The sequence below is a fragment of the Chiloscyllium punctatum genome, chromosome 20, assembly GCF_047496795.1.
Source record: "Chiloscyllium punctatum isolate Juve2018m chromosome 20, sChiPun1.3, whole genome shotgun sequence".
NCBI lineage: Eukaryota > Metazoa > Chordata > Chondrichthyes > Orectolobiformes > Hemiscylliidae > Chiloscyllium > Chiloscyllium punctatum.
Window position 1 is genome coordinate 92,344,500 of NC_092758.1, and position 26,930 is coordinate 92,371,429.

General features: G+C 39.3%; 1 protein-coding gene across 2 annotated transcripts in view; it reads left to right on the forward strand.

Moving 5' to 3' along the window:
* Nucleotides 1-26,930, forward strand: part of fam193b (family with sequence similarity 193 member B) — a 91,940-nt gene that overhangs the window by 59,298 nt on the left and 5,712 nt on the right. The window contains exons 3-9 of one of the 2 annotated variants that reach the window (XM_072591235.1): nt 4,691-4,924; nt 10,911-11,019; nt 13,694-14,216; nt 15,638-15,830; nt 16,593-16,823; nt 18,554-19,700; nt 26,841-26,918. In XM_072591235.1, coding sequence (XP_072447336.1) covers nt 4,691-4,924; nt 10,911-11,019; nt 13,694-14,216; nt 15,638-15,830; nt 16,593-16,823; nt 18,554-19,700; nt 26,841-26,918 — 2,515 coding nt within the window. The remainder of the gene's footprint in view (nt 1-4,690; nt 4,925-10,910; nt 11,020-13,693; nt 14,217-15,637; nt 15,831-16,592; nt 16,824-18,553; nt 19,701-26,840; nt 26,919-26,930) is intronic. The other variant, XM_072591236.1, reaches the window with a different exon arrangement.

Sequence of the window (26,930 nt, forward strand, 5' to 3'; positions counted from 1 at the left end):
TCCTTTCTTTGTTCATATTCTTGGCCTCACTATCCAATCTTAAAAAAAACTGATTTGAAACAAGGTCACAGAGTGATGTTTTAACTTTGTTCGCCTCGAAGTTGCCTGTATATGTAACCTGCTGAGAATTCCCTACATTTAATAAAAAACTTCCAGCTTCCACAGTATTCTGCTTTTCGATTATAAAGTTTAATCCTTTCCATAAAATATCTCGAACGTTCTCATTTATATAAAAACACAGTTGTCTGCTCACTCTGAAGTAAACTTAGAGCTAAGTCCTGAATGCCATTGCCTCAGCCTCTTATGACTGTTTTTTCCACCATCCCAGTCTTTCTCTTTCTCATCTGTATCAGAGGTTCTCTGGTTCATTTTCTGTAATGCCATTTGCTCATCATCTTAAGATGGGATCCACAGGAAAGTTTAGGGTATTCATCAAGATTAAACTCTTAGTTTTATGCCCATTTAAACCCTCTTAACACTGGTTGCAGCAATGTCCTTTGCACTTCTGATTATAGCAGGCAAGCAGAACTGTAGAAAATTGATCGTTAGAAATAAGAATAAGGATTGCAGAGACCATATGAATTTGGAATATTTTGACCTGCTGGAGCCATTTGCAGCTTGAGCCTAGATTGTCCATGGTGTAACTGCAAGCTAGTTAGCTCACTCCTTCCACAATAAAAGTGACAAATAAAATGCATTTGTTGGGTAAACCCTGATCCAGTCACTAAGTACAACTGAGAACGAAACAGTGAAATTGTTGCAGAGCCTGGACCATGCAACAAGAGGCAAAACTAATGTGCATCTACAGTGCCTAATGGTATGTCTGGGAATCAATCCAGATGCTGAAAAGTAATAATGGTATCATGGGAGGGCCACTGTCTGGCTGACCTTAACATCAGGCTATAATTGTCTTAGTTTTACTTTTAACTTCTGCTGTAGTTAAAACTGTATTCCAATATAATAGCTATTGGAAAGCAAACTGATTAACTGCTGAATTGTTTATGTTCAGATGCTGTAGAACTGGCGACATCAACTTGGGTAACATCAGTGGCTCCCACATGATTCTGCAATTATGGGTTGCAAACTTGACAGCAATTAAAACATTTACAAAACACTATGTGGAGCAATCCATACAGGCTGATTAATTCACTGTATTCCGAAAGCTCCGCTGGTTTATTTTCCTCAAGTACCTGTCCTGTACCCCTTTCAAATCACTCATCATTATTCCTCTCTTGGATAACCTCCTTCACTGTCCACTACCTCCAATCTTGATGCCATCCGCAAGCTTACTAATCATGCTTACTATATTCTTATCTAATTTGTTTATATAAATGACAAATGAAAGTGGACCCAACACCAATTCCTGTGGAAAATGTAGAATCCTAGAACTCAGACAGTGTAGAAGAAGCTATTTGGCCCATCGAGCCTACACAACCTTCCAAAGAGCATCCCACTTCCCTTCCCCCAATCTCTGTAACCCTGCATTTCCCATGATTAATCCTATCCTGCACATCTCTGCACACAAAGGACAATTTAGCATAGCCAGTTCACCAATCTTGCCCATAGACTCAGAGTTGTACAACATGGAAACAGACTCTTCAGTTCAACTTGCCTGTGCCAACCAGATATCCTAAATTAATTTAGTTCCATTTGTCAGTATTTGGCTCATATCCCCCTAAACCCATCATTCATATACCCATCCAAGTGCCTTTTCAATGTAATTGTACTGGCCTCCACCACTTGCTCTGGCAGCTCATTCCATACACGCACCACTCTGTTTGGAAAAAGTTGCCCCTTAGGTCCTTTTTAAATCTTTCCCCTCTCATCTTAAACCTATGCCTTCTACTTCTGGACTTTATCAACCCAGGAGAAAGACCCTGGCTATTCGTGCCCCTCATCTTTGGACTGTGGAGGGCATCAGAGCACCCAAAGGAAACCCATGCAGAAACAATGAAAATGTGTCAACTCTGTATAGATGGTCAAGGGTGGAATTGAACCTGTGAGGCTGCAGTGCTAACCACTGAACCACCATATGCAGCCTTGTGCGCAAGCCCTGGTTACAGACCTCCAGTCCACAGAAACAATCTTCCTCCATCAAGCTGCTGCTTGCCATTAAGCCAATTTTGTATTCAATTGGCAAGCTCACCCTGAATCCCATGTGATCTTTATTAATTAGTCTACCATGTGGAATCTTGTCAAAGGCTTGACTTAAGTCCAAGTAAACAACGTCTTCCACTCTGCTTTTGTCAGTCCTTTTGGTTACTTCCTCAAAAAACCCAGTCAGGTTTGTGAGACACAATTTCCCTCTCTCTAAATTCCATCTTTCTTTCCTTTTTCTCCTCTGTTCTGTGCCCAATTCATCCACTTGTTTACATTTCGCATTTTGTTTTGAATTTCGCAATCCTTCAAATTAAGATGCTGATACGTTGTTCACTTTGCAGATGGTCTGATTTTCTTGCTACAATGTCATCAGCTCTCACTTTCATAATTTGTACAAAAAAAGTAAAAGCCTAAAGTGTGCAGTGGCATAGTGAAGGGCTTGCTGTCTTAATTCATGCCAGATGTTTTAGGGTGAGACTGTGGAATTAATAATGGGAAACAAGGAAATAGCAGACAATTTGAAGAAGTATTTTGTATCTTCACAATAGAAACACAAAGCAAATCCAAGAATAATTGAACATTTGGATGCGAAAGGGAGAGATTTAAAACCATTGTGATTGGGGAAAATGTAATGGAACCAAAAGCTGGCAAGTCCCTGGACCTGATAGAAGGATGATTCTAGAGTGTTCAGTTTTTTTTTAATAAGCCTGACCAGTCATTTAGAGGAAGTCAATGAGTGCGCTGCATTTTGCTTTGGCTCATGTTGCTGATCATGTGATTCAGATTCATGTAGATTCCTATGTAATTAGATGTAACCAGCCATTAGCATTCCTTGAAGCGGTCTATGCCATTTGAATCACAGTATGACAAAATATGTGGCTACATTGTGGCTAATGACTTTTAGCAGTGTTTGTTTTTAAGCCATCAATCCTGTTGGAATGTTTAAGTGTTTAAACTGGAATTTCATATTATTGGGTTATCTTCTTAGGTGTAAGATATCAGAACAAGCCTAATATTTTAATTTATGCTCTCAAAGGTTTCTGTTTAGCCTTTTACATTTTCTAATGCTATCAAGTGGCTGTGGGTGACTCTGTTTCTCCTGTTTAAAAGTATTTGGTATTCTCAAGAATGTTCCAACTGAGTCCATTGAGTAAATACAAATATGTAATAGGTGGGATTAGTCTTCAAAATGACTTGCTTTTAGAGAAGCAAAGCATGCATAGAGTTGGATCAGGATAAGAGATGGTTAACTGTCATGGAGAAAGTAAATTGGGAATTATCATCCATCTTAGTCTACTGTTTGAAGTATTTCTTATTTTTTTGCAGTGATTAATCTCAATTAACTAAATACTGAAAAATTAAGAGAGGATGTATGAAATGAAGGGTATAACTGTCAAGGAGTTGCAGGAGCAGGTGGACATTAATGTCGATAGCAGGATTAATAAAGCATTTACACCATTCTATGATTCATAAATAGGGGTATAAAGTACAAAAACAAGAATGTCATGATAAACCGATATGAAACAGAAATTTGGCCTCAATGCTGGTGCGTCCCAATGCTGAACATTCCTCTTTTGGAAGGTGTGTGAAGGCATAGGAAAGAGTTTTTCCTGGAAAGAGGAGTTTCAGTTATGTGGATAAATAAGAAAAGCTATTTTCCTTGGAGAAAGGAACTTTGAGGAAATGTTTGTCAGAGGTCTTCAAAATCTTGAGTGGTCAGGAGACAGTCGCCAGAGAGAAGCTGTTCTGTTGGTAGAAGGATCAAGAGCCAGATACTTTTGATTTCAAGTGATTGATAAAAGAAACAATGGTGACATGAGGAAGAACGTCTTTCTGCAGTGAATGGTTAGTATCTGAAATGCCTCTTTCTGATTGTTGTGGAGACAGATTCAGTTGTGGCTTTCAAAAGTCAATTGGATAATTGTTTGATTCATTCAGTGCCCTCTCAATTGTGTTACTTTTATGTTTATTTACATGATAATGAAAACTTTTTCTTTTACAAATTTCACTTGGATAGCTAATGGACTTTCAGAAATAAGGACAAGGGTGTTTGATTGTTTGAAAGAATTGTTGCAATGTGTCTATTGTTTTAAAATAAAACATTAAAGGGGTAGACAGTTTTTGGTGGTGCTCTGGGAATGTGTCTGTAGTTGCAGATATAGTGATGCCCCAATCCATAAACTGGGCAAGTACTGTGGCAATGTCTATTTGGTTAGTGGTTTTTCTGTACCAGAGCTGTGATATTGGCTGACCTGAAGGGAAGAACATGAAAGGATAATGGCATGTTTTCTTTAGTTGTTGTACTATTGTTTTCAATTTATGGAGAAAAACAGTCTTATGTTGCTTAGGCTTTAAATATGGTAATATGCAATGCTGATGTAGTCACTGTTAAAATGGAACTTGATAGCAAGTGCTCATCTTTTTCCTCCCTGTTCAACTGCAGTTTATTTTAACTTGAATTGTATGTGCAACATGGTCATACGATTTTATAGCTGATGGAATTTTAAGTATATTTTACTGACTTGTGATGTCTACACTGCATTTGTGGTGAGAAATTAGTTAAAAATAAGTCTTTTATTTGATACTTCAGGTGGGACAAGATGAATGTCAGACGCATAAAGGAGTGGCTGATGACTCAGTGAGAACAATGGCAGAAGGGGATGGCATTGCCAATCCGCACAGATCACCAACAGAAAAAAGTCACCACTCGACAGTCCACTGCTGCCACCAGGTGCACAGGCAGACATTATCATCCAGTAATACTCATCAACAGCTGCAGCAACTTCAGCCATGCACAGCCACTCCTAATGGCACATGTACAAAGGTATGGATGCAAGTTTGGATGACAAAAGATTATGCAGTTGAGGGGAAAAAGGAAAACTTGCTACAATCTGATACCCCACTTGCTACAAGGGATATGGGAGTGGGGGTGGTATTTGTTAATTTTGTATTGATTCTTCTTACTGTGGGTATTGAACAGTCTTCAGGATCTAAAAAAAGATATGCTGTAAGGGCAGAGATGCTGAGAATCTTGTTTGTCTTTTGGGGGGAAAAAAGCAATACATTTGGTAGATGATCTATCTTTGAATATAATGGCAAGCCAGACACACTCTGACTCTACTCCTCTCACTTACACTCTCACTCTCTCACTCTCTCGTGCGCACACGGGCACACACACTCCCCACTAACACCTCTGAAACAAGTATCTTGGTGTTTATAAATTTGTAGATTATATTCAAAATGAAAGACTTGAGATTTAGAAATGAATTTGATGAAAAGGACAAAATGAAATGAGTGATGCTGATAATGTGTTTGTAATTGTTTAATTATCTTTAACAATAAGATCCTGTTTGTGTACAGACAGCTTAGTAGTAGCTCATTTCCATTTAGGTTAAACGTTCAAGATTTTTATAGGTTGTAGAGCCTGAAATCTGTCATATTACTTCAATATTAATGCAGTGACAAGTTCTTGAAAAGTAAGCAAATGTTTCTGCGTTTACTGAAATTACTTAATTGATTTTAATTTATCATTATCAAAGTTCAGGGCTAAACATTTGAGCATTTGACTTTCTAAAACAGCAGCATCATTTCATTTGGCTGCTATTTTACTTGTGTTGAAGAATCTTTTTATTTAAGGAATTTTCCATCTCCTACAGTAAGCAATGGATTTGGTAAGTGAGACTAGCAGTTGCTTAACTGTTAAGCTTGGAATAAGGTATAAAATGTGAAATCTATGCAGTTAGAAAGTAAGGATGTAAGTGCACTTGAATTAAATACCTGAAAGTGTAGAAACTCTGTCCTGAGTTTAACTTTTACTGATTTATCCAAGGATCAGCAATTGATTTCTTGAAACCAATGTAGGAAGTGTAATACACATGACCAAGTTCTGCTGGTCTTCAAAAACCATTCTGACATTATCAAATTGTGAGAAAAAAACAACCTGGATGCTCAAACTGATTTTACACAGCAACCCAGAATCTGAGGGAACTTAATTGGGAGAAGTGCTTAAAAGCAAACCCATATCTTTGTTTTAAGTAATGAAGTAAGGTACTGTTTTTCCTTCAAGGTTTTCACAAATAAGTTGATTTTTATTTCTATACAAGTTCCTTAATGCTAAGAAATTGCAAGTACAAGTAGACAGTCCTTTATCTAACATCTTCGGGACCAGCTGTTTTTCGGATTTTAGAATTTTTTGGTTGAAGGATTAAATGACATTTTCATAATAAAATACAAAGAAAAATTACCGAAGAGCAGACCCACTGGTGATTACTATGAACACTAAGACAGAATCGGCGCCTGCCAGTGCTGGGCTACGCTGCTACGTCACATCTGAGTGACATGGGTCGAGTGGGTGTGGAGTTGCATTAATTGTTTGAACACCAAACAACCTTGTTAATGAGAAGAAAACTTCAGAAAAAAAATCTTTGGACTTTGGAATTTGGAATTTTGGATAAAGGATTGTCTACCTGTAGTACAATGCTTGGAGAGAGTGGATATTGGATTCTGAGTGTATGCAGCACTACATGGATTTGTGTTTCTAGGAACTGGAACAGTTTCTTGTATCTTAAGATTTACGTTCCAAAAGGATTTGTAAATGCATTAACAACAAAAGGTAACTAGGGAGAGAATAGGGCCCCTTAAAGATCAGCAAGGCAGCCTATGTGTGGAACTGCAGGAGATGATAGAAATACTAAACAAGCATTTTGCATCAGTGTTTACTTTGGAGAAGGATATGGAGGGTAGAGAATGTGGGGAAATAGATGGTGACATGTTGAAAAAAAAATGTCCATATTACAGAGGAGGTGGTGCTGGATGTCTTAAAACGCATAAAGGTGGATAAATCCCCAGGACCTGATCAAGTGTACCCTAGAACTCTGTGGGAAGCTACAGAAGAGATTGCTAGGCCTCTTACTGAGATATTTGTATCGTCGATGGTCACAGGTGAGCTGCCAGAAGACTGGAGGTTGACTGATGTGATGTTACTATATAAGAAAGGTGGTCAAGAAAAGCCAGAGAACTATAGACCGGTGAGCCTGACGTCAATGGTGGTCAGGTTGTTGGAGGGAATCCTGAAGGACAGGATTTACATGTATTTGGAAAGCTAAGGACTGATTAAGGATAGTCAGTATCACTGTGTGTGGGAAATCATGTGTCTCGAACTCGATTGAGCTTTTTGAAGAAGTAACAAAGGATTGATCAGGGCAGAGTGGTGGACATGATCCACATAGACGTAAGGCGTTTGACAAAGTTCCTCATGGTGGATTGAATAGCAAGGTTCGATCATACAGAATCAAGGGAAAACTAGCTATTTTATAAATAGAACTGGCTCAAAGGTAGGAGACAGAAGGGTGTGGTGGAGGGTTGCTTTGCAGACTGGAGGCCTTTGACAAGCAAGCAGTGTGCCACAAGCTACAGTACTAGATCCACTGCTTTACAATCATTTATATAAATGACTTGGAGTAAACACAGCAGGTTTGGTTTGTAACTTTGCAGATGACAACAAAATTGGAGGTGTAATGGACAGTGAGAAAGGTGTCTGAGGTAATTTCTTTACTCGGTAGTGGAGCCTGGAATGGCCTGCCTGCAACAGTAGCAGACTTGCCAACTTTAAGGGCATTTAAATTGTCATTACATAGATATATTGATGAAAATGGAATATTGTAGGTTAGATGGGCTTCAGATTGGTTTCACAAGTCGGCGCAATTTCGAGGGCCAGAGGGCCTGTACTGCACAATTATGTTCTAAGGTTTCCTCAGATTACAACGGGATCTTGATTAGATGGGCCATTGGGTTGAGGAGTGGCAGGTGGAGTTTAATTTAGATAAATGTCAGGTGCTGCCTTTTGGAAAAGCAAATCAGGGCAGCATTTATACGCTTAAATGGAAAGGTTCCTGGGGAGTGTTGCTGAACAGCGAGACCATGGAGTGCAGGTTCATAGCTCCTTGAGTCGCAGGTAGATAGGATAGTAATGGTGAAAAAGCTAAAAAATGTGTTGCTGGAAAAGCGCAGCAGGTCAGGTAGCATCCAAGGAGCAGGAGAATCGACATTTCGGGCATAAGCCCTTCAGGAATGAGGAAGGTGTGCCAAGCAGGCTAAGATAAAAGGTAGAGGGGAGGGACTTGGGGGAGGGGTCTTGGGAATGCGATAGATGGCAGGAGGTTAAGGTGAGGGTGATAGGCCGAAGAGGGGGTGGGGCGGAGAGGTCGGGAAGAAGATTGCAGGTCAAGAAGGTGGTGCTGAGTCCGAGGGTTGGGACTGAGATAAGGTGGGGGGAGTGGAAATGAGGAAGCTGGAGAAATCTGTAATCATCCCTTGTGGTTGGAGGGCTCCTTGGATGCTGCCTGACCTGCTGCGCTTTTCCAGCAACATGTTTTTCAGCTCTGATCTCCAGCATCTGCAGTCCTCACTTTCTCCTGGGATTGTAATGGTGTTTAGTATGTTTCTTTTCTTGGTCAGAGTAGAGGAGTTGGGAGGTCATGTTGTGGCTGTTCAGGACATTGGTTAGGCCACCTTTGGAATATTCTGTGCATTCTGGTCTCCCTGCTATTGGAAGGATGTTGTGAAATTTGAAAGGGTTCAGAAAATATTTACATGAATGTTGCCAGGGTTGCAAGGTTTTAGCTTTAGGGAGAGGCTGAAAGGTTGGGGCTATTTTCCCTTGAGCATTGGAAGCTGAGGAGTGACCTTATATAGTCATGAGGGGCATGGATAGGGTAAATAGACAAGGTCTTTTCCCAGGGTTGGGGGAGTCCAAAACTAGAAGGCATAGGTTTAGAGTGAGAGGGGAAAGATATTAAAGGGACCAAAGAGGCAACTTTTTCACGCAGAGAGTGGTGCGTGTATGGAATGGGCTGCCAGAGGAAGTGGTGGAGGCTAATTCAATTACAACATTTAAAAGATATCTGGGTGGGCATATGAATAGAAAGAAAGAGGTTAGAGGGATATGGGCCCAGTGCTGTCAAATGGAACTAGATTAGTTTAGGATATCTGGTTGGCATGGTTAAGTTGGACAGCTCTGTTTCCATGCTGTACATCACTATGACTCTATTAAAAGAAAAAAAAGTGTAGTCAACTATTATATTCTAAGCAAACATTAATTGCTCACATTTGATAAAACCATTACAAATTATGAAATGGGAATTGTTAGAAAATAATGTTGGTTAACAGTACCCTTAGAAAATTCAGTAGATTGACTGGAGAGTTTAGGTATGCTCAAATATTTTAAAAAAACTTGACAGTGATACCTACTTGTGTATCTATTTCTAATGAATTTCATTTTAATGTGTATTATATAAAGGAGCTTGAGAGTTTTAGATCAGTTTTGAGGTCTTGAAAATTAATTGATCCTTGGTGAAGGTATCATTGTGTACAGCTGTATGCATGTAACCTTGGCTTGGAATAAAATCAGCCTTGATGTTGCATTTTCCTTAACTGAATATTTGAAATTGAGCTCCTTTTAACTAAATATCTAAACAGTGTATGAAATGAGGATAATCAGATAAGGATGGGGTTAGGTTCAGCTCTGGTGCTGCCCCGATAGCAAAACATCTCACTTAAGGGTTACGTGTAAATGTTGGCCTTTTGTGTGAGTGGTTGGATATTAGACAGTATGCATAGGAAAACAAAATTCTGTAAGGAATCGTTAGGGGGCGAGGACAACGTTGGCTAGAAGATACATGAATTTTTTGTTCAATGCAATTGTTAGTTGAAAAAGCAAACATGTTTCAGTGCGTTCAAGTGTGGTTGAAGTAGAGTCCTGGAAGAGTATAGCACAGAAGGAGATTGTTCTGCCTTTTCGAAAACCAACCCACTTCCTTCTACTTCTGACTCTTTTCAATAGCGTGGCATTTTTTTCACGTTTCAGTAATTGATCTAGTTTTCTTTTGAAACCTTTTATTGAATCTTAAATTTGCTTAAATTTGATGTGCTGTAACGCTTCATGTCCTTCAGGAATGTGAAATTAATTTATGTACAAAGTCCCCATTGGGTAGGCTACCTCAGCAAATAGTAGCTGGCTTATGTTTCTTTTAAGGGAAATGTGAGGACTGCAGATGCTGGAGATCAGAGCTGAAAATGTGTTGCTGGAAAAGCGCAGCAGGTCAGGCAGCATCCAAGGAGCAGGAGAATCGACGTTTTGGGCATGAACCCTCCTTCAGGAAGATTCCTGAAGAAGGGCTCGTGCCAGAAACGTAGATTCTCCTGCTCCTTGGATGCTGCCTGACCTGCTGCGCTTTTCCAGCAACACATTTTCAGTTTTTTTTTAAGTAGCCTTTCCTTGCCAGAAGCTTGGTGTTGCTGGATTTGGATACATTTCAATGTAGACTTTATTCTGCTCAATGACAATGAACAGACTGAGCAGGTTTTTGAAAAATAGAGCTTGATCTAAATTTAATTTTATAAATTTAATCCAGCTTGTTAAGAAATTACTGTAGCAAGTTGCTTTAAATGACCCTTTTAAACCAATTACAAATGACAATTTGGTGAACCACTAATTTTTGAGAATTGATCAGTAATCACAATGCAACAGATAATGGATTTAGCTCCTGTATTGAAGATTTGACTGCATAATCATTTGGATTTACTCTTCTTGATTTGCACACTTGACTGCTAATAGTCATTTAAAATATTTCAACGGTGCTAAAAGTGTTGACTGGATTCCTTTATTCCTTTACTTGTTATACATTTTAGGTATGTAGACTTGTGGCTGTCTGCCTCAGAACAGTTAATTTTTCAGTTGTTAGAAGTTTGTGTGTTCTGATTTAATTTTAACATTTAAGTATTTTTCACAACTTTTCTATTTGTTTTATTAGGAATCGAGCAATGTAACTAGTGACTGCTGCTCAAGATCGCCCTCCTGTGTCTCTGTAAAAACCAATTCTGTTCAATGTAAGAACGTGTCCAGAAGGCCAACGCCACCAGGTAATGTCCTGTAAACTCCTTACCGGAATCCTGTCGAATGGTATATGTTGATGCCCTATTACGTTGCACTCGGCTACCTTGTTTAATGAATTCTGTCCTGGAGTTGGAACAGATCAAAGGTACAGTGAAACTCATTTTAAAATGAAGTTAAAGGTTGATTTTGTAATAATTGTGCAATATATGAATTACATGTTCTTCCTTTTGGAGAAGTAATACAGGTACCATGAATCTGTGAATGCAAATTTAATATTCAGAAATTTCAACGTGATTCCACAAATCTGTCAGTTGCCAGCGATTCTTCAGAATGCTTACACATTGTCATTGTTGGGACTTGCACAAGTGAATTGCATGGCATGTATATGAACTGATTTACCAAGCTCACTTACATTTGACTTCAGTGGTGGAGTTTTTCCTATTACATATGTGGAAATGTGATTGACTTTTGCATCTGTCCACTTTTTCTGTGAAAAAGAACAGTTTCAAATATTTGTGGAGTTCAAGTTGATACGGAGGTGGTGCTATGTAGGTTATTTGTACTTGAATTTGGTAAGGCACTTTATCAACATTTAAAAGATATCTGGATAAGTATATGAATAGGAAGGGTTTAGAGGGAAACTGGTTAAGTGTTGGCAAATGGGACTAGATTAGGTTAGGACATCTGGTTGGCACGGACGGGTTGGACTGAAGCTGTCTGTGTCTGACCCTTTGACTGTATGACTAGGTGAGATGCATCCAGTTAATTTGAGGGAAGTACATTTACAATTTATAGAAATTATAACGATATTGGCCAAAATTTCTGGTCTTCCTTGGGCTCTGGAGTGGTGCCTAGATCTGCAGAATTGCTAGTTTTGTACCTTTTGTTTCAAAAAGGGTGTAAAGATAAGCCCAGCATCTACAGGCCAGTCAATTTAACTTCTGTTGGGGAAGATCCTAGTCATGATAATTTGAGATAAAATTAATTGTCATTTAGGGGGATGTGGGATAATTAAAAATAGCCAGTGTGAATTTAAGGATCAATCATGATTAATGAGGTATTGGGATTCATGAAAGTAATGCTATTAATAAACCTCCAGTATGGATTTGATAAAATGGCACGTAACTGACTGCTGAGCAGAATTAGAACTCATGGAATAGAAGTGACAAAGTGAAAGTGGCTGAGTGGTGGCATTAGTGATTTTGGATTCAAATTTGTGTAAGTAACAGGAATAAAACAATGGCTAAAGAATGTGTTTTTCAGACAGGAACATGCTTTATAGTGGAGTTCTCTGTGGATCATCCTTGGGATCCCTGCTATTCCTGATGTGTTACTGGCCTAGTCTTTGTTCTTGGAGTGCATTTCAAAATTTACAGGTGATTCTAAATTTGGAAGCATTGTGAACAGTGAAGAGAATAGTATAAACCTCAGACTGACTTAGACAGGTTGGTGGAATGAGCAGGCAAGTAGCAGATGAAATTTAGTACATATAGGAGGTGATTCATTTTGACATTGAAGAATGCATAAAGACAATACTAAATTAAGGGAGATATTTCTGAAAGAGTTGCAGGAGCAGATAGACCTAAGGGTATATGTGCATGAATAAAAGGCTGATAAAATAGGTTGAGAAATTGGTTAATAATATATAACACTTCCTAGACTTTATTGATAGGCAGATAGATTACCAAACCTATTAAATTGTATGGATATATGTTTTGACTTCAGCTGAGTCTCTCGTTCTGGGCATCATACTTCTAGGAAAGATGTGAAGGTATTGGATGGAGTGCAGAAAAGGTTCACAAGATTGTTCCGAGAGGTGAAAAACTATAGGTAGGTAAATTGATTGGAGAGGTTGGGCTATTTTCTTTTGAAAGAGGAAGCTGAGAGGAGATAGTTTAATAGAAGTATACTAAATCATGAGGAATCTGGATGTAATAGAAAACAATTCTTCCCAATGAAGAAAAGACCGAGAGCTAGAGTGCATAAATTTAAATTCGTGAACCAGTGGAGATGTGAAGAGAGAGTGTTTCACTCGTTGAGTGGTTGAACTCTGGAATGCAGTTCTTTTGTGATGTAGGCACTCGAGGCATTTAGGAGAGAGTGAGATTATTATTTGAAATGAGAGAATGAGCAAGGCTCCGGGAGAAGGCCAGAGAGTGAGCTCGGTAAATTGTTCTTTTGGAGAGCCAGCACAGACATGACTAGATTGAATGGGCTCCATTGTATAACTCTTAAGTTGTTTGTAATATGTAACCTTGAACTTTGAGGTAAAAGCATTTTAAAATGGATCAAAGATTCGACACTGGATTAGGGGTTTGGCGCTGTAATGGCTTCCAATGTGGTATATCTATTGGTTTCAAACTTTGCATTACTCAGTAGAAATTGCTCATTAGTAACTGCAAATTAGTGTTGACTTACCAGAAGTTTGGAGTTTGGGGAAAATGTGGAGGATGTAGGTCCTTGCAGGGGCTAAAAATGGGATGTCAGTTTTGAGGTTTAAACCTGATTTAAACCTATTTTCACATATTCAAGGATCTGTCTATTATCTGTTTTAATTTCAGTAATTCAGTGTACCAATATCGATGTTTATACAGATACAAAATCTGTGTATTTGACCAAATTATTGGATGTTCCAATTCTTGAGTTAATCTGATGTTCAGGTTGCATTCTTTGTATAACCTAAAGGGTTTTGTCTTCCAGGTGGAGAGTTCCATTGCTCTGAAGACCACAGGTATTCTGTCTTAGCGGCACCACCCAACAGTCCCACTGGCTTGTCCTCCCATCAGCATCCTCTTACAGCGTCAAAGTCTCCTCAAGTTATTACTGAGCCAACGGTTTCCATTCATCAACATGAACATGCAACTTCTACAATGTCGTGTACCATGCCCCACAGCACTGTAACCTCCACTGATTCAAATCTGAGATCATCCATGATATCTGGTATCCCACAGGTTCTGCCTCATGTCCCCCTGACTTCTACAGTTGCTGTGACAACTGCTGCATCTCCAGATGTGTCTTTGATTTCAAAAACTTCAGCTGCTGCTTCTACAGGTGTGCTTGTGACCCCAGTGCCTCCAAGTGCTAACCCTCATATTTCTAACAGTGGGTTACCTTCTTTCCCGAAGTCTACAACAGCTGGCCCTATTTGCGCTAGTCACTACAATGGAGCTTGCCCAGTAACAGCATCACCAAACCCAGCTGCTCCAGGCAGTGGCATCTGCAGGTTAGTATTTGCCACGAATCTGGAAATTTTATCCGCGAAGGCGTTAACCAGCCAATGTTTGCGTGTCTTCTTGTACCGTACTTGTTTGATGCATTTGTAATGTTCATTTATGAAATATAATGGTAGAATTAAAAACTTTGTTTTTCTTTCGTAAGTTTCGAACATTGAAGCAAAGTAGTAGTTAAAATCTCTGAACTTGCCATACACAAATTCACACCTCACTTGGCTGGCATTTCTCATGCTGGAAGGAGTGTTGAAGAGGTCTTCCTATTCATTACCATTTTTTATTGCAGAGCTGAGGAAGCACCCCTTTGCTGCTGTCTTTTATTTGTTTGAAAATAATTTCAAGGTTGTGACAGAAAGGAGTATGTCAGATTTAGTATAGAATTTTCTAAAGCATAAAGATGAAAGTGAAAGACTTTAGGACCTTTACGATAATTTTTTTAATTGAATGAAATAACATTGAAGAAATTGCTACTGGGCATTTGAACTACATAGTTCGTACTGTAAAGTCAAGTTAGTTGTGAGTCTAATTTATGGAACATTCACATAGTATTTAAACTTCGATTCTTTAGATGACGTTTTATCAGTCAATTGCCTTAATAGCTCTGAGATTAACGAACCAAAAGGAGAAACTATTAGCAATGCATGATATTGCAGGAATGTTTTCAAAAGTAAATCACTGTCATTTAAAAAAAGTTTTAGTTTCAGAATTGTATTTTTTGAATATTTTAAATTAATTTAAAATGGATTCAGTTCACTCAAGTGCTTTCAAATGTTTTTAATTCTACTCATTGTTTAAACTGTTTTTAATTCTAAGAAAATCTATGCCTGGATTTCAATGTCCTTTTTATCAGTTGAGAGATACTTCTGTTAATTTTCAGTGCTGAGTTTTTCATATTTTCTTCCAAGATGGTTCAAGTCTGCATTTCAGTGCCTTTTGGATAATAAACACATTTGTTTTCAGAGCAGCAGAAAGCTTTTGTTTTTGTGCTATTGTGCAGTACTGCTGAATCCACCCTCCTTGACTAGGGATGCAGTAAGTTTAAACACTTTGTCTTGTGTCCCGTGCCTACCACTGGGATATGTTATATAGAGGCAAATTTTTAATAATCAGTCTAATAATTAAAACTGTGTTGAAGCCCAAAAAAATTTAAATAAGCAAAGCAACAAAACTTAATGAAAGTTGAAAATATCTGGAAAATGTGCACAAGAATAGTGAAAGTAACAAGAATGAGTAGTGCTTTTTGAATGGCTATGTAATTGTATGTTGAAATCAGGATATGCTTTTCCTTGTGCATTGGCTCTGGAGCATTTTTTTGGAAATTAAATTCAATAACCCTCTTAGTGTGCTGGACGTATTAGTGTTGCTGGATCTTCCGAATCCCTTTGTTTATAAACTTGGTTGTTATTGCATCTAGGGACCAATCATGTAAGAGTCATCTGTGCACAAATGAAACTGCCTACAGCCCCACACAGATGCACAATGCAGATGAAAGTCTGGAAGAAGATGATAGCTGTTCAGAGCACAGTTCGTGTACGTCTCACACTGCCAATCAGAAGGAAGGAAAATACTGTGATTGTTGCTATTGCGAGTTCTTTGGTCATGGACCGGTGAGTGCAACAGAATGGAAAGATGACATTGAAAAGAAGTTTTCCTGAATTAAGATTCATTGTTTTCTCATAGACTGAAGTTTGACTGCTGAATTTGTTTATGAAACATTAGAATTCAAAAGTAATTCATACACTGACATGTTTTAGGACACCCTAGAGATTTGAAAGACACTAAATTGCAGATCTGTCCTTGCCTTCAGACCAAGAAGTTCAAATTTCAGGAATACATTTACGTTTTTCAATTGTAAAATTGTATATTCTGGAATAATTATTTTGAGATACTCTGGTAACTTTGAAGCATACATGACTAGGAATTATTTAAATTTTGCAATATACTATATTTATCTATGCCACCTGTCAAACAACAAATTTTCACCCTTTGACATCTGGTTGGAATAAAAACTGATGAAGGTGGAGCCATTGCAGTATACTGTGCAAAAAGATGTGTTGGATCAGTGGAATATAGTAGAATGTAAATGTATGTTCCTTCATTTATGTCACCCACATGCCTATTTAGAATAGTTGGAACTTAAGATGCAATACTCAGTTGCTAGGTGAGGATACTAAGAAAAGGTGATTACAAAATTGCAAATAAAACAAATGAATTATAAAAAATTTAAAAGCTTCAAAGTAGGATTCATGTTCTGTTTTGCAACGAATTTCAAATCTCAGGAATGCATGCTAGAATCATAGGTTTTGAATTTGCAATAAGAATTTGTTTGCATGTTGGCAAAATAATTTGTGTTTACAATTCTATTCAAGCCTCCTGCAGCTCCAACAAGCAGAAATTACACAGAAATCCGGGAGAAGCTAAGGACGCGGCTGACGAAACGCAAAGAAGAACTTCCGCAAAAATCAAGCAACGGCTCGATCCGGGAACCACCAGTAGATGACAGGAATGTTGAAGATCTGTTGAACTACATCAACAGTTCAGAACAGAAACCAGTCAACAGTGCCAAAGCAGCCAAAAGAGCAAGGCACAAGCAGAAAAAGGTGCATTTTGTGATTTTTTTTGTTTCATTAGCTACGAGGAAGGAGTTAAGAAAAGGAAGAGTTGTTTTCTGCATGCAAAGATGAGTCAATTTATGTGCTCATTTGATAACTTGATTGTGAGGAGCACTGACTGGGTTGTGCCAGCTAGCTTGTAGCAAAAAGAACCTAATATAGAAATATTGAAAATAGGAGCAAGGGAAGGCACTTTTTGAATCTGCTTTGCCCTTCAGTATGATCACAGATGACCATTCAACTCAGTTTCCTGTTCAGCTTTCTCCATGTACCCTTTGATCCCTTTAGCCCTAAAAACTATATCTAACTGCCTCTTGAAAGCACTCAATGTGTTGGCCTCAACTGCTTTCTGCAGTGGATAGTTCCACAGGCTCACCACTTTCTGGGTGAAGAAATTGCTCCTAATTTCTGTCCTATGTGGCCTACTCCAATCCTTAGACTGTGACCCTTGGTTCTGGATACCCTGGTCATTGCAAGCGTATTTCCTGTGTTTACCCTGTTCTAGTCCTGTTAGATTTAGCTTTCTATGAGATCACCCCCCTTGATTCTCCTTAACCCCAGTGAATCTAGTACTAAAAGATCTAGTCTCTCTTCATTCGTAGCTTCTGCCATCCCAGGACTTAATTATACCTTTGCATTGATTTATTCTACCGGTAGTCCCCAATAGCTTCTTTAAGATGCAGGCAGTCAAAGAAACAGGTGCATCCGAATTTTCACCCAATAATTGTCTGTATTTGTTGTAAGTTAAAAGAGGAACAAAGACAACAAGCTTACTGTACTGTCTTTTACCCAGCCAGGTTTGTTAACCGACAAAGTCAAGACTTGATGGGCTTAAGTTTTTATCAATACTAATGAACGTTGTCAACTATAAATTCAAATTTCAAGAGTTCAAACTTACTCTCTTAAGTACTGGATTCTTCCTACTTTTTAATACAAAAATTGACTAAGGTATCATAAATGGACTGTACGTAGTATTGATGGCATTATATTCAAATGCCCGTTGCTGCTGTTGCACCCTATATTGAATAAAGTTGTTTTTCTTCTGTGTAAACTTTGACATCCATAGTCTTGACTGGAACTTTATTAGTTGTATCTATCTGCACAAGAGGCAGTGGCTGCTTTAATTTTGGAAGTAGCTATGATTCTTTAGGATGATTACCGTGATAAAATTGATCATTTTGGAAACCGCTCAGTTGGCTGGATAGTTGGTTTGTGATGCTGAGTGAAGCCAATAGTGTGGGTTCAATTCCCACACCAATGGAGTATGACATGAAGGTCTGTTAAACTACATCAGATGTGCTTCTCAACCTCTTCCTTCACCTGAGACATGGTGACCCTCAGGTTAAGTCACCATCAGTCGTTTCTCCCTAATGAGAGAGCAGCCCTATGGTAAGACGATAGCGACTTTACCTTTATTCCTTACCTCCTCTTAAGACCCTCCTTGAGATACATTCACTTGACCAAGCTTTTGAAAGTCGTTCCTAATCACTCTCAATCCCTCTCAATACAGACGTCTTATATTTCTATGGGTGTATTGCGTTTGTCTATTTTAAAAATGCGTGCAATTTGATTTTTGGGTTGGAGTCATCCATGATTTAAGTTGGTACTGGAGAAATGTTGCCTGTTGAATTTTCAGCCAATGCTGAAAACCAGAGATCAACAGTTAATTTCATTTGCACAGCCTTGACTTTAATGCTTTAACTATTTTTGTGCTTTAGCAGGAGAAAGCCCGTTCTGAGGTTTGTGACCAAAGATCAGAGAAACCATGTCCATCTACAATGCATATACAGGGTCTGGAAAAGGTTTCTGCACTAAATCAACACATCCAAGAGGGGATAGAAGAAAAAGTCTTGATATTCAACCAGCATGTCCAAGAGGATATAGAGGACAAAGTTTCAAAGCTCAACCAGCATATTCAAGACGATATAGAAGAGAAACTAAATCAACAAGAACTATGGCATCAGGTGGAGTTGCAGAGAGTGAGCAGCATCTTAACGACCAGATTGGAACAGCTTAAAGATCGAATCAGAGATTCCATCAAAGCAAACTTCAGCCTATGTGATCTGCCCAAGGATGACTTTCCAGAACTAACATCTGTGGAGAAGGGTTTACTGATAGACAGCAATGGCATCATGGATAAAGAAGAGACAAGAATATTCGACCATCAGAAACTCAATTTGAACTTGTCCTTAACAACATCGGAAGTTGTGCAAAATCACTTGTTGAATGGAAATAAACATGCGGTCGTCACAAATCGAGAGCACAATGGCTCTGATATGGTTTTGTTGGAAAACTCATTGGGAAAGAAATCAAAGGGTGGCTGTTCATTATCTTCGAAGTCTGATAATATTTCCACACTCCGACTAGAAGATGCCGGTGCAGTAGTATTGCATAAACCAGCTGCAGAGTCAAAAATGACTCAGCAGATGTCAAGAAATGGGAAACAACCAAGACAGCCTAAGCAACAGACTTCTGAGGAGACCAAGGGCAAAAATGTGGTTTCAAGAAAAGATCATGAACACTCCACAGCACCAAAGGTGCAGAGTTCAAAACAGCATTCAGTTCCTGCCAAACACAAGACAAACCAGAATCATGAAGGCAAGCCAGCAGAGGCATCAAAAACCATGACTGCCAAATGTGATGACTCCAAGCAAAGCAAGTGGAAAGGAGTTGGTATTCTTTGCAACTCTGAAGCTAGTGAAGACAGGAAAGGTAATCCTAAATATTCAAATAATGAGAAGGTTGAAGGATCTGAAACTAGAGGAGTCAAAGAAGAGCAACAAACGACAACTGACGTCTCTCAGCCAAAAAGCAAGAACAAGAAAGGAAAAAAGAAAAAACACGACAAGACCAACAATTGCATCGGTAAGTTTAATCAGGGGATTTTAGTTCTAATGTTTTAACCACTAAAGTTTGTGTGACTGAATGGGCAACTTGTGATATACTGTGTGCAGGTCTGTGATTTGAACTTTTGACTATGAGGGAACTGTTTGAAGTGCCAGCATGACCTGGCATCTCCAGTTAATAATTTAAAGACAGTGAGCAGAATTATGAACAGGAGTATTGCAAAAATAAGAAAGCTATTTTGTAGAGACAGGAAGCAATACTAGCTGACTGAAAGTTGTTAAAGGAGCAAAGTAAACACAAGTAGCCAGGGCCACAGTGCCTAACATTATGAAGGGAATGTAATGAAATGAAAATAATTTGGTATTTAAATCTTTAAGGGAAGAGTTTAATACTATCAGAGGCTCTCAATTTAGGTTAAAGTCTTGAAATATTTTCCTGTTAAACTTTTTTATTCAGTTATTTAATGGCCATATTGAAATGATGAAAGTTTGTGTTTGTATTGTGTTTTGAGTGGCATCAGTTGTCGTATACTGTCCTTGAGTCATGTTAGGAGCTATGGGGCAGATTTTCCACTGACCAGACATTTCTTACGCCATCATATTTAGGAGTTGTGCATGGGTTCCTTTGGAATCTCTGTTGCAGAATCTGAAGGGATTTCCCTGGAAATTTAATTTTCGTCGGGGCAATTACTCTACACCTGGGACTCTCCAAAAACCTGCATAAAAATTGGAGATGTGAATTTTTGTGATTTAGTTGATTAAAATAATTAGTCAGGAAAATATGGATGATTATATCTACAGTCTTAGACAAATGTAATCTTGCAATCACCACTTGACCTTGACCTGATACTTTTGGGACCCAGCTACCCTTCTCCGTTTGACCAGATCAGATTTGATCCACCATAACCTGATTTCTCCAGCTGGCTCTGACCTACCCATAATACTTACCTAATGCCTTTCCTGTGGCACACATTTTCTACTACTACTTTTCACCAAACTAGACGGGGCATAGGTTTATGGTGAGAGGGAAAAGATGTAAAAGAGACCTGAGGGGCAACTTTTTCATACAGAGGGTGGTGTATGCATGGAATGAACTGCCAGAGAACATGGTGGAGGCTGGTACAATTACATTTCAAAAGCCTGTGGATGGGTACATGAATAGGAAGGGTTTAGAGTAATATGGGCCAAATGCTGGCAAATGGGACTTGATTAATTTAGGATATGTGGTTGGCATGGATGAGTTGCACATCTCTATGACTATGACACAACCCCATCAGGAAAATTTGCATGAGATTGCCACTCCATAGAAATAATAGCCCTCCGTTTCGGCCATTCTATTTTGCCATTTAGTTCTACTGTGTGCATTCTGATTTCTCACTGAAAATCAATATTTTGAGACAATATGTATTTAAAAAAAAAATCCGAGATCCTCCTATTGCTTAGAACAAAGAACATTATAGCACAGGAACAGGCCCTTCAGCCCTCCAAACCTGCGCCAATCTAGATCCTCTGTCTAAACCTGTTGCCTACTTTCTAAGGATCTGTATCCCTCCCTGCCCGTTCATGTATCTATCTAGATACATCTGAAATGACCCTATCGTGCCCACCTCTACTACCTTTGCTGGCAGTGTGTTCCAGGCACCCACCACCCTCTAAGTAAAGATATGCACCCACGCATATCTCGCTTAAACTTTTTCCCTCTCACCTTGAACTTGTGACACCTAGTAATTGAGTCTCCTACTCTTGGGGGAAAAAACTTCTTGTTATCCACCCTGTCTATACCTCTCATGATTTTGCAGATCTTAATCAAGTCCCCCTTCAACCTCCATCTTTCTAATGAAAATAATCCTAGTCTACTCAACCTCTCTTCATAGCTTGCTCCCTCCATGCCAGGCAACATCCTGGTGGACAACCTCTGCACCATCTCCAAAGCATTCACACCCTTTTGGTAATGTGGTGACCAAAACTGTACGCGGTATTCTAAATGTGGCCGAACCAAAGTCTTATACAACTGTAACATGGTATGCCAACTCTCGTTCTCAATTACCTCTCCGATAAAGGAAAGCATGCTGTATGCCTCCTTGACCACTCTATTGACCTGCTTGTCACCTTCAGGGTACAATGGACCTGAAAACTCTGATCTCTCTGTACATCAAATTTTGCTAGGGCTTTTTCATTTACCGTATAGTTCGCTATTAAATTGGATCTTCCAAAGTGCATCATCTCGCATTTGCCCAGATTGAACTCCATCTGTCATTTCTTTGCCCAACTCTTCAATCTATCTATATTTTGCTGCATTCTCTGATAGTCCTCTTCAATATCTGCTACTCCACCAATCTTAGTGTCATCTGCAAATCCGCTAATCAGACCACTTGTACCTTCCTCCAGATCATGTATATCACAAGCAACAATGGTCCCAGCCCTGATCCCTGTGGAACACCAGTGCGCCATTTTGAGAAACTCACTTTCACTACTCTCTATCTCCTGCTGCCCAACCAGTTCTCTATCCATCTAGCTAGTACACCCTGGACCCCATGCAACTTTGCTTTCTCCATCAGCCTACCATGGGGAACCTTATCAAACACCTTCCTGAAGTCCATGTATATGACATCTACAGCCCTTCCTTCATCAATCAACTTTGTCAATTCCTTAAAGATTTCTATTAAGTTGGTAAGAAATGACCTTCCTTGCACAAAACTATGTTGCCTATCACTGATAAGCCCATTTTCTTCTAAATAGGAATAGATTCTATCCCTCAGTATCTTCTCCAGCAGCTTCCCTACCACTGATGTCAGGCTCACCAGTCTATAATTACCTGGATTATCCCTGCTCCTCCTCATAAACAAGGAGACAGCATTACCATTTCTCCAGTCCTCCAGGACTCCCCTGTGTTCACAGATGCTGCCAAGATGTCTTGTGAAGGCCCCAGCTATTTCCTCTCTCGCTTGGGTGGATCCCATCCGAACCCGGGGACTTGACAACCTTAATGCCTTTTAGAGTACCCAGCACTTCCTTCCTCCTTATGCCAACTTGACCTAGAGTAATCAAACATCTATCCCTAACGTCAACATCTGTCACGTCCCTCTCCTCGATGAATACCGATGCAAAGTACTCATTAAGAATCTCGCCCATTTTCTCTGACTCCATGTATAACTTTCCCCCTTTGTTCTTGAGTGGGCCAACCCTTTTTCTAGTTACCCTCTTGCTCTTTATATACGAATAAAAGGCTTTGGGATTTTCCTTAACCCTATTTGCTAAAGATGTTTCATGACCTCTTTTCATACTGTTAGTTCCTCGTTTCACATTGGTCCTACTCTCCTAATAATCTTCCAAAGCTTCATCTATTTTCACTTGCTTAGACCTTATGTATGCTTCCTTTTTCCTCTTGTCTAGTCTGTCAATTTCAGCTGTCATCCATGGTTCCCTAATTTTGCCATTTCTATCCCTCATTTTCATAGTGATATGTCTGTCATGAACTCTAATCAACCTCCCTTTAAAAGCCTCCCACATAACAGATGTGGATTTACCTCAAACAGTTGCTCCCAATCCACATTCCCCAGCTCCTGCCAAATTTTGCTATACTTGGCCTTTCCCCCAATGTAGCACTATTCCTTTAGGACTGTTTTTAAAAAAAAATGTTTTTTAAAAAAAAGAAATACCTCTGAATTAGTTGGCATTGATTTAAAGGTTTTACTTTCAGGAAATATGTAGATACTGTGACATGAGTTCAGTTTGCCCAATGACTCTGTTAAATAAATTCATGTTGATACGACTTTTTTAGTGCTGTGGCTTCAGCATCATTGTAAAGCCTTGTTTGTGTTATTTTATTAATTGCTTTTGAAAATGTGTGTGTTACATCAACCATGCTCTCTGACTTAACAGTCTGATACTTCGTTGAAAGAATTGAATAAAGTGGGTTGAGATCAGTTTGCCACTTCAAAGCCAGTGCTGTCTTTCCCTAATTAATCTGCACTAGTCCAGTGAACTGTTCACTTTATTCCACCTTACCTTCCCTACACATTTCTCCAATACTGAGGTTAAGTTAACTTGGTCTGTATTTACTGGCCATATCTTTTCTCCTTTTTTTTTGTATGACACCATCTTTTACCTTTCTCCAGTCTTCAGGCAAAGCACACTACAGCACAGGAACGGGCCCTTCGACCCACAAAAGGAGCATGACACCAAATTAAACTAATCCCTTCTTGGTCCATATCCCTCCATTCCTTGCATATTCATGTGCTTATCAAAATGCCCCTAACATATCTGCTTCCACTACCATCCCAGCAGCACGTTCCAGACTTCTATCACTGTTTTAAAAAAAAAGTTGCCCCTCATGTTTCCTTTGAAAATGCCACCTTCACCTTAGATGCATGCCCCCTAGCATTAGTCATTTCAACTCTGGGAGGAAGATTCTGTCAACTCTTTCTATGCATCTCAAAGTTTTATAGACTTCTATCAAGTCTCCCATGATCCTCCACTGCTTCAGAGAAAGCAAACTTAGCTTTTCTAGCTTCTCCTTCTAGCTCATACCCTCTAATCCAGGTAAAATCCTGGTAAACCTCTTCTGCACCCTTGCTAAAGCCTCCACATCCCTCCTGTAATGAGGCAACCAGAATTGAATGCAATGCTGTATGTGTGGCCAAACCAAAGTCTTCTCAAGCTGCAGCGTGACATCCTGACTCTTGTGCTCAGTTCCCTGACCAATAATGGCAAGCGTGCCATACCTCTTGTTTACTATCCTATCAACTTGCATGGCCACTTTCAGGGAACTGTGGGCTTGAACCCCAAGCTCCTCCTGTGCATCAATGTTGTTCAGGATCCTGCCATTAACTGTATACTTTTCCTTAACATTTGATTTCCCGAAGTGCAGCATTTCTCACTTGCCCAAATTAAATTCCATTGGCCATTTCTCAGCACATATCTGAAACTGATCTATATTCCGCTGCTTCCTTTGAAAATCTTCTGCACTATCCATAACCCCTCCGATCTTTGAATTGTCTGTGGACTTAGTAAGCTACCCGTCTACATTTGCTTCATTTATATATATCACAAATAGCGGATACCCCAATATGGATCCCTGTGGAACCACTAGTCATGGCTCTACATCCAGAAAAACATCCTTCTATCACTACCCTCTGCCTTCTATGGGCAAGCCAATTCTAAATCCAAGTGGCCAAGTCACCATGGATCCCAAGCATTTTAATCTTCTGGGTACGCCAACCATGAGGGACCTTGTTGAAAGCCTCACTAAAATTCACATAGACACCATCCACTGCTCTACCCTCATTGATCAGATTTGTGACCATGTTTCAAAATTCAATCTAGTTGGTTAGACATGACCTGGCCCACACAATGCTGTGCTGGCCGTCCCTAATTAGGCCATGTGTTTCCAAGTGCATGTAAATCCTATCCCTGAGAATTCTCTCCAATAGCTTCCCAACCACTGATGAGAGTCACCAGTCTATCGTTTTCTGGATTATCCCTGTTTTCCTCCTTGAACAGAGGAACAATTTAAGGACGATTAGCAGCTTATGGCTAGTACCTCTGCACTTTCTACCTGTGGAATCTTCGGCATCCTTTGTGTACCTTCCAGAGTTTGTGATTTATCAACTTTAAATAGAGCTGGTACTTTGGTCACTTCTAATAATATTTCACCTGAGAATCCATGGTTTTGATTGCCTTTCTGTGGGCCTTGGAGGTTTTCCAGGTGAAGTTTTAGATTAGATTAGATTCCCTACAGTGTGGAAACAGGCCTTCGGCCCAACAAGTCCACACCGACCCTCCGAAGATGACCCACCGAGACCCATTTCCCTCTGACTAATGCACCTAACACTATGGGCAATTGAGCGTGGCCAATTCACCTAATCTGCACATCTTTGGACTGTGGGAGGAAACTGGAGCACCCGGAGGAAACCCACGCAGACACAGGGAGAATGTGCAAACTCCACACAGTCGCCCGAGGCTGGAATCGAACCTGGGACCCTGGTGCTGTGAGGCAGCAGTGCTAACCACTGAGCCACCGTGCCACCATCAAGTTGTTGCATGCTATTCTGTTTTAGCATTTGGGCATATTGCTTGCATGCTGGACAAGTGGGAAACTTCTGATTTGATCCATCATTTGGGGGAAGGGTGCATGTAATTTAGAAAATCATGATTAATTTTTCTTGAACATATTTTTAAAGTGCTTTAGTGATGAGACCTAAAAGCTTGAAATGTATAAGTGCAGTAACAATGGAATCTGTGGTTTTAAAAAATGTTTTTCCAACATCAGCATTGCTGACTAGGCCATAATGTATTGTCCATATTTCATTGTATGGAGGGCAATTAAGAATCAACCACATTACTATAGGGTTGGAGTCACATGCAGTCCAGATTAGATGAGGATGGCAGATTCCCTTCCAGAAAGGACATTAATTGACCAGATGGGATCTCATGACATTTGAATGGTGACATGGTTATCATTAGGCTAGCCTTTTATTCCAGATTTTCATTGAACTCAAATTACACCTTCTGCCATTCTGGCAGAAGAGCTTGGGGCTCTGGGTTACTGGTCCACTGAAATTACCATAGAGCTGCCTTTCCACTAACAAAGGACTAAATGTGTAGAATTTGCTAATCGTGTTATCTCAAAGTTCATAGCACATCACAGAGTTTGTGAATATGCAGATAGAATACAGTAACAGATTTTTAAACAAATCTAAATAGTTAACAGTATGATCACTTTAATGATGCAAGACTTATGGTTGAGAAAATTGACACTTCATAATTGGCTTATATTTACACTTCACCCTGTTTACCATGGGAATAGAAGCTTAAATTATTTTTTTCTATTATATTCAGAAAGTAGAAGTTAACTGTTGTGTTGATGTATGACATAGGTGTGATTTTACATTTTGGTACTTAACTATAGGCAGTGAATACAGATGATGAATGATTGCCCTAATTAGAAGCTAGTACCTTTTGAGAAACGCTCTGCCATTACATTTATGGAGGTACTGCCCCCCCCCCTCTCAGCCTGTCTTCAAAGGTGACAAATCCAGGGAAATACCCGAAGGGGCATATGAAAATATAATATTATGGTTTTGTAACATTTATTAGTGATGTTCTACTGTAAATAATTTTTGTACTGTTTTAATTATTTATTATTTAATTATCTTAGTTCAGAGAACTGATGAATATTCTGAAGGGCAAGACTGTATGCTGGCATCCTCTGACACTCCAAAGCCCAAACAAAGCGGTAAGGATCACC